This window comes from Cyprinus carpio, chromosome B13, assembly GCF_018340385.1.
Source record: "Cyprinus carpio isolate SPL01 chromosome B13, ASM1834038v1, whole genome shotgun sequence".
Classification (NCBI taxonomy): domain Eukaryota; kingdom Metazoa; phylum Chordata; class Actinopteri; order Cypriniformes; family Cyprinidae; genus Cyprinus; species Cyprinus carpio.
Window position 1 is genome coordinate 13,178,462 of NC_056609.1, and position 8,175 is coordinate 13,186,636.

Below are 8,175 nucleotides of genomic sequence, written 5' to 3' on the forward strand. Positions count from 1 at the left end.
GTTGCTACCCCTTTTTAAAACAATCCAAATTATCTTATTTGTCATGGTTTTATTAAAACTTTGCAGTTTAGGTAAAGGTAAAGTTTCATAGATACATAGGCTGGTATACATCTAAGAAAAGCAAAGTTAATTTATAAACAATTAAAGTCTAATTATATAAAAGGTAGGCTAAAACGAATAAATGATGACCTTCAAAACAAAAAAACACATCAACGAGGACAAATCAATGTGGTATTAAGAATTGTAATAATTTATTGCAATCAACAAAAGAAAAAAAAACATCATCTTTATTGTTTATTTCTGACATAGAATTCAGATATTGTACCAAATTAAAGAAAAGAAAGACTAGCCCGCTTCCGTGTCCATGTTGATGACGTCTAGATTCTTGCGACGGTTTTCGCGTACTCGTCACGTGTGTTTTGGAAACGCGACCTGCACTGTGGATGTTATATCCTATATTGAAGCGACTGTAATAACGTTTGAATAATTATGTCGTTTATGGAGGACGAAGTATCAGACAGTGCAGTGGAGTCGCGCTCGCGGTTGGAAAGCTATGTGTTCAGTAAGATTAGCAGTAACGCGCTGCACGCTTTGTACATTTGCTAACACGTGGGACAACGGCAGTTGTCTGTATTTTCATAAACGTTAATTGTAGCCAATGGTGTTTAACGTTCATCAAAAGAACCCTGGGTCACTGTGCATCAAGATATAGTTAAAACGTCTTAGTTTCTGTAATTCCATTCATTTATGCATTTAAATTAAATATACCTATTTAATATTGTGGTTTTGGATTCCTTTAGGTTGTGAGTTGTCTTCCGAAGTTCCATTTTACACATTTCAAGCAGATGAAGATGACGACGTGGAACATTTTCTCGAACTTAGAACGGTTCGTAGACTACTTTGTTGCAAGAACAGTCCGCCTGTGTTGTTCTGAAACTGAATGGCTCTGTATGGGTCAGCGTTTACTTTCATTGCACTTTCTATGCAGTGCTAGTGAATAGTGACTGGCGTGTTCTACAGACAAACAAATAATTTGGGTTTATTACGAGGTTTAAATAATTGTTTTTATGCTTTTAAATCAGTATGAAATTAAAATGCACCCTATCAAATCTATTTTAAATGCATGTTATAGATATGAATATTTCAACAATTGAACAATACATGTATGTATGTTTGTTTGTTTAGACCTTTTTTTAATGTTTAATCAAAGTGTTCTATCTGTGATCTTCTGGTGAAATTACAGACTTCTCTCTGGTAACATATGCAGGACTTCTCCAATCATTTGTGCAGATTCTAAAAATATTGCAGGCAAAAATATTAATCGTCTATTGTCCATAGACTAGAGAAATGAAGCACAGCTCACACCAAAGTCACTTTCAAAACAAAACAGCTTTCTAACAGTGAAAGCAGTGAATCATGTAACCAGCTTGAATTTGTTGCAAAATTTGCGTGGGGAAATATTTTGCTCTCATGTGAAATTCCAGATTAAATGGATTCCTATTCAAATGACTGGATTTTGCATGTGACAATTTGCTGAACTACGGTAGATGTCACATTCATCTGCCTCCACTTTTAATGCAGGCCCACATCTCAAAATCCAGTGAACAACCGATGGATAGAACCAAATCCCTGTCCTACATTATTTCTTATCCGATGGATGTCACAATATGGAAGAAAAGATCTGTCGCTGCTCGATGATGTGCTTTTAAAAGCATAACTATTTACCTTTCTCTCAAACCATTAGATTTGTCTGGGTGACGGTGCCAAAGAGGAGAATAATGTTGTGGAAGTGACCGCTATGAATCACCAAGGAAAGAAAATATCAGTGCCGGTAGCTAATCTCAACATTTCCTGCCTGCCTATGGTAATGCAACATATTTCTGAGTTACTTTTTTAAATTCTACTGTTGTACGTAAATGTTCCAACATATTGCAAGTTTTTAAAACAGTTTTTCACTGTTTTTACTCAGGTAAGCCTTGGGGAGTTTGAGTTGATGGCTCCTGTCACACTACGCCTGAAATCTGGAACTGGACCCGTGACCGTCAGTGGGTTACATTTAGTTGGTGAGAAATAAATCACTCTGTCGCAAGCACACAGTAGCTCTGTCACAAAATTGCATTTAAAACTGTTTTATCTTTTGTTTTGAAAATGAATGATGCTAATAAATTATGCTTCTTCAGCCACAGAAAACGAAGAGTCTGAATTATCAGATGAAGATGATGACGATGATGATGTCAGTGTGGAGGAAATGCCCTCAGTCAAACCAGCCAAGAAAAAGCAGAAAGCTTAATTAGAGATGTTTACACCAGACCTTTATATGTTTTATACAGTATTAGACTTAATGCTAGGGTGACCAAACGTGCCATTTTCCCAGGACACGTCCTGACCAGGATTTCTATATTGCCTAAAATATCCAGGTTTTGGCTTTGGTTTCCTGTTTTCATACTTAATGAAGGTAATGATCGTTTGACCAATAACATGCAGACATTGTACGTAATCGACCAATCGTGGTGCATGAGAAGATGGGATCTACAGAGAACGGTCACAGCGATGCAGATACGTGTACATATTAGTGTTGGACTTGAAGCAGCACTGAGCAAACCGACCGGTGTATGACATCAAAGTACCGTGAGAGCGATTCAAAAGCACAAGAAGCCGTCTGCTCTCTAGAGCTCTCACGGTACTTTGTCATACAACAATTGGTCTGCGCAGTGCAAACAAAGCCAAAATGTGGATATTTTAGGCAATATAGAAATCCTGGCCAGGACGTGTCCTGGGAAAATGGCACGTTTGGTCACCCTACTTATTGTTCTACTATGAGACGTGACGAAGAGTGGTGTAGAATTTTATGGAATTTTGTACTTGCAGATATGGTTGCAAATGTTAAATAGAAAGGTTAAAGCCTCCATATAACCAGCTCCATTAACATGCATGTTGAAAATGTTTTAGTAGTTAATACTGTTACTTATGTGTATGTAAGTAACTGCCAAGACCAAACGTCTGATTCACTCTCAATTCAGGGACTGAGAATTCTCACACAGTCCTGTTCCCACTGAGCCCTGAAGTGAGGCACTTCACGCCGGGTTGATTCCAGATGTACGGTCCTTGAAACATACTGTGAAATGATATTGACAGTGACGGCCTGTCACTCTTCTGCCTTTCGGGAAAACACCAGCATTATTCTCTACAGATATTCCTCTCACACTGTATTGTTGTTTGAATGTTTTTTTTTTTTTTTTTTTTTGGCAATCAGGGTTTTGAATATCCTAGTCCCTTTTTGAAGGACTGATAGAGTGAATTTTTGCATGGTGCATTTTATGTCGAGATCAGTCTAGATGGACTTGCCATGGCTGCCGTTTTTGTATTTTTACAGATTTATTTACAGATTCTGTAAATAAAATGAGTTGTTTTAGTAGAATCAGTGCAATTGTTGCCTTTTTAAAAGCTCACTTTATAACTGTTTTGTCAAAGTTGGTTTTGTAGCACTGATGATGAAAGCTGTAATAATAATTGCTGTGTTTGGTATGATTACATCAACTGTCTGAAAAAACAGTGAGAAAGAGGGTTTTTTTATTATGATATTATACAGTATTAACATTCGCAATGATTTGAGTAGAATTATATAAAACATTTGATAATCAGAAGGGCAATGTGATCACAATAAAACCGTAAAGGTCTACATTAAGATAAGAGTGTTCTACAGTCAAACAAAAAACATTTTTTTACACCAGATATAAGTTTTGATTTTTATTTTATTTTATTTTATTTTATTTTGTTTTTTACTAGTGGGTGCAAGACACTCTAGTTCATTTATGTAAGCAAGGATAGCAAAATAAAGTAAACCGTGACATATTATACCCAAAAATTCTTCATACAGTGGGCTACCAGTAAAATTTAGAAATATTTGGGACCAAAAATTATTCAGACACGTTGACCTGACCATGTTTTGCTTAAGTGTTTTTTTCTGTATTTGCTTATGCGACCTTTTTACACAGACTGAACGAAATTAAGTATTGCTTGGTAATTGGTTGAAAGTGGTCAATTGTAAATTGGTATTATCTGTAAGTGTGTACAGCTGACAGCTATTCTAACTAATTCATTACATACCTTTGTATCAAAAGCATCTGACGTTATCAAGATGATTTTTTTTCTAACAAAGTTTAACTCAACAAAGTTCTTATCATATTTTATTACCTTTTTCTAAACTACAGGTCCTTCTCAAAAAATTAGCATATTGTGAATGAGTTCATTATTTTCCATAATGTAATGATAAAAATTAAACTTTCATATATTTTAGATTCATTGCACACCAACTGAAATATTTCAGGTCTTTTATTGTTTTAATACTGATGATTTTGGCATACAGCTCATGAAAACCCCAAATTCCTATCTCAAAAAATTAGCATATCATGAAAAGGTTCTCTAAACGAGCTATTAACCTAATCATCTGAATCAACTTATTAACTCTAAACACCTGCAAAAGATTCCTGAGGCTTTTAAAAACTCCCAGCCTGGTTCATTACTCAAAACCGCAATCATGGGTAAGACTGCCGACCTGACTGCTGTCCAGAAGGCCATCATTGACACCCTCAAGCGAGAGGGTAAGACACAGAAAGAAATTTCTGAACGAATAGGCTGTTCCCAGAGTGCTGTATCAAGGCACCTCAGTGGGAAGTCTGTGGGAAGGAAAAAGTGTGGCAAAAAACGCTGCACAACGAGAAGAGGTGACCGGACCCTGAGGAAGATTGTGGAGAAGGACCGATTCCAGACCTTGGGGGACCTGCGGAAGCAGTGGACTGAGTCTGGAGTAGAAACATCCAGAGCCACCGTGCACAGGCGTGTGCTTTTGAACCAGAAACAGCGGCAGAAGCGCCTGACCTGGGCTACAGAGAAGCAGCACTGGACTGTTGCTCAGTGGTCCAAAGTACGTTTTTTTTTCGGATGAAAGCAAATTTTTGCATGTCATTCTGAAATCAAGGTGCCAGAGTCTGGAGGAAGACTGGGGAGAAGGAAATGCCAAAATGCCTGAAGTCCAGTGTCAAGTACCCACAGTCAGTGATGGTCTGGGGTGCCATGTCAGCTGCTGGTGTTGGTCCACTTGTTTTTTATCAAGGGCAGGGTCGATGCAGCTAGCTATCAGGAGATTTTGGAGCACTTCATGCTTCCATCTGCTGAAAAGCTTTATGGAGATGAAGATTTCGTTTTTCAGCACGACCTGGCACCTGCTCACAGTGCCAAAACCACTGGTAAATGGTTTACTGACCATGGTATTACTGTGCTCAATTGGCCTGCCAACTCTCCTGACCTGAACCCCATAGAGAATCTGTGGGATATTGTGAAGAGAAAGTTGAGAGACGCAAGACCCAACACTCTGGATGAGCTTAAGGCCGCTATCGAAGCATCCTGGGCCTCCATAACACCTCAGCAGTGCCACAGGCTGATTGCCTCCATGCCACGCCGCATTGAAGCAGTCATTTCTGCAAAAGGATTCCCGACCAAGTATTGAGTGCATAACTGAACATAATTATTTGAAGGTTGACTTTTTTTTGTATTAAAAACACTTTTCTTTTATTGGTCGGATGAAATATGCTAATTTTTTGAGATAGGAATTTTGGGTTTTCATGAGCTGTATGCCAAAATCATCAGTATTAAAACAATAAAAGACCTGAAATATTTCAGTTGGTGTGCAATGAATCTAAAATATATGAAAGTTTAATTTTATCATTACATTATGGAAAATAATTAACTTTTTCACAATATGCTAATTCTTTGAGAAGGACCTGTATAGCTAATAAACTGATAATGTGAGAAATGTTGAAGATGTCTGAATAAATTTTGGTTTGACTATATAATCATCGAACACATCTATTTATTATTTTTGTACTTTACCTTTTACATCTCTGCTGTTTTCTGAATAAGTTTGTATTTCATAATTCTATTATTTGTATATTGACTCTCTAATGGTAGGTTCTATTGTGACAACTTGCCCCATATAGTGTTGGGTAGTTGAGTTTTTCTCGGGCATTAACGGTGAAAATGTTAAGTTGGCTGTAATAAATGCAGTCAGACCTGACTTTATGACTGAAACCTGACCAGAGAAATGTTCAGTTCACAAAAAAAAAAAAAAAAAAAGCTCTGTTCCTTTAAAATGACGCCAACGGACGGTGACGTCACCTGGCTCCCCCTAGTAACCCTCGTCGGCGTCTCGGAAGACACCTGGAGAAAGATGGTGAGAAGTAATCTGCCTCTAGTCATGTCTGTGTTAAGATTTAGCCACCCTAGAGAGTGCGCGTCATTTATCGGCACTGAGAGCGTGTAGTGTGGATCATTAGCAGCAGTAGTGGGTTTTCTGTAGGAGTGAAACCTCATATTTCCCCGAAGCAGGAATGATTTCACAGAGTCAAGCAATTTATACATTATGTTGATTACAGTAAACTAAGCACAACTCCGAAAACTAGTCTTTCTGCCTCTTTTTCTTCTGACATTAAACGTAAAATTCATATTTAATATTACAAAAGTATTGGTTAACAATAATGATACTGTAGGCACCAGTGTTAAAGCGACCAAATGTTGCTACCATTTAAGTTAAACACTTTTAAATTTCAAGTATAAAGTGACAGTGAATGTTTACTGAGGCTGTTATTCTAACATCTCCTTTTGTGTGGCATTTTGTATTTAACCTTATCTTATTAGTCTTTTTAATACTTTCTTGTACAGCATGTTTTTGAAAAGGAACTCTTTTGTAACATATAAATGTCTTTGACTGTCACTTTTCATCTTTTCAAAGTATCAATTCAAAAAATACTGACGCCAAGCATTTGAACAGTAGTGTATTTATATTTCTTGTGTATGTAATATATCCTATATCGTTTGCTCTTTGGCATTATGTTTTTGTTTTTCAGATTTATGTCATAGTGCAGAAAGGAAGCGATTTGAGGAAACGGGGCAGGTATATATAGCAAATCTGTTTATTATTGCTGGTCGTGTTTGTGTGTGTGCATCCAAGGCCTCTGCAGGATATTTCTCAGAATATGTGGCTTCACATGTTCTCAGGTTTTGCTACATTTTCCAGCTTAGTACAGTTCACCGCAGCATTGATATTTCAAACTGATTTGGAGTGAAACACTACTAGATTGCTCCAAAAAAAATGTGTAAGCATATACTTGATCTTGACATGCATTTGTTCAAGCAAATGCATGCTAAAAGTATTTGAATGAGCTATTTTGAATGGTTCATGTGATGTGCAGGAGCTGGCCGAGCTGCTGGATGAGGAGAAACTTAGTGGCGTACCTGTTTTGATCTTTGCCAATAAGCAAGACCTGCTGACTGCTGCTCCGGCCTCTGAGATCGCAGAGGGACTGAACCTGCGCACCATTCGGGACCGCATGTGGCAAATTCAGTCCTGCTCTGCACTTACAGGAGAGGGGGTTCAGGTGAGTCATCGGCCTTCTTTTATTTACCCATGCATTTATTTTGGACCTTCCCATCAGAGATTGGTTTTCACATAAATTGCTTCCTTCTTTCAGGATGGCATGAACTGGGTCTGCAAGAACGTTACAGCAAAGAAGAAGCAGTGAGTCTAATATTTCTCATTTGCATTTTCTTATTTTCAACACTTAAGCTCTAATTATATCCATAAATCTTTTTTGTATGTCTGTATGAAGGGGCAGATTTAATGGAGAAAGTCAAATGAGTAATTTCAAGTCTTAAGCCCAAAACACACTGCACGATTTTAACAATCCTATAAGACCACTGCATGTCACACTGTGCGACATGGATCTAATGAACTTGGCTACGACGTGTGTAGACTATACGGTGATGACACCTATTGACTCGTACTACAGAAGAATAAACGTCATCAGCATGCGCTAGTGGTAAACAAAAAGAGCATGATAAATCACACTTTAACAGTTGTATTTTTTATGGAAGCGGTGAAAGAGTAAGAGATAACATAAGCCACGATAACAGAAATCGCCACGATTGTTTCACAATGTCAATCTTTCATCTGGCACAGACGAAAATCATGCAGTGTGTTTAGGGCTTTACCGGCAGAGATTAATATGCACATTGACTAAAATAATTACTTTCAGGTGTGTGACAGCAGAGGCTGTACATTCTCATTCAACACACTTACAGGGATTGTTCACCCAAAAATAAAAATTCTCTCATTATTAC

General features: G+C 37.6%; 2 protein-coding genes across 2 annotated transcripts; both read left to right on the plus strand.

The window, feature by feature from the left end:
- Positions 1-366: 366 nt before the first annotated feature.
- Positions 367-2,608, plus strand: npm3 (nucleophosmin/nucleoplasmin, 3). The gene is made up of 5 exons (XM_019098038.2): positions 367-562; positions 801-886; positions 1,745-1,864; positions 1,970-2,063; positions 2,181-2,608. Exons 1-5 carry the CDS (start codon positions 490-492, stop codon positions 2,288-2,290), a joined length of 483 nt encoding a protein of 160 aa, XP_018953583.1. The 5' UTR covers positions 367-489; the 3' UTR covers positions 2,291-2,608.
- A 3,540-nt stretch (positions 2,609-6,148) lies between these two features.
- Positions 6,149-8,175, plus strand: LOC122139508 (ADP-ribosylation factor-like protein 3). The gene is made up of 4 exons (XM_042737678.1): positions 6,149-6,236; positions 6,903-6,949; positions 7,248-7,433; positions 7,527-8,175. Exons 1-4 carry the CDS (start codon positions 6,149-6,151, stop codon positions 7,575-7,577), a joined length of 372 nt encoding a protein of 123 aa, XP_042593612.1. The 3' UTR covers positions 7,578-8,175.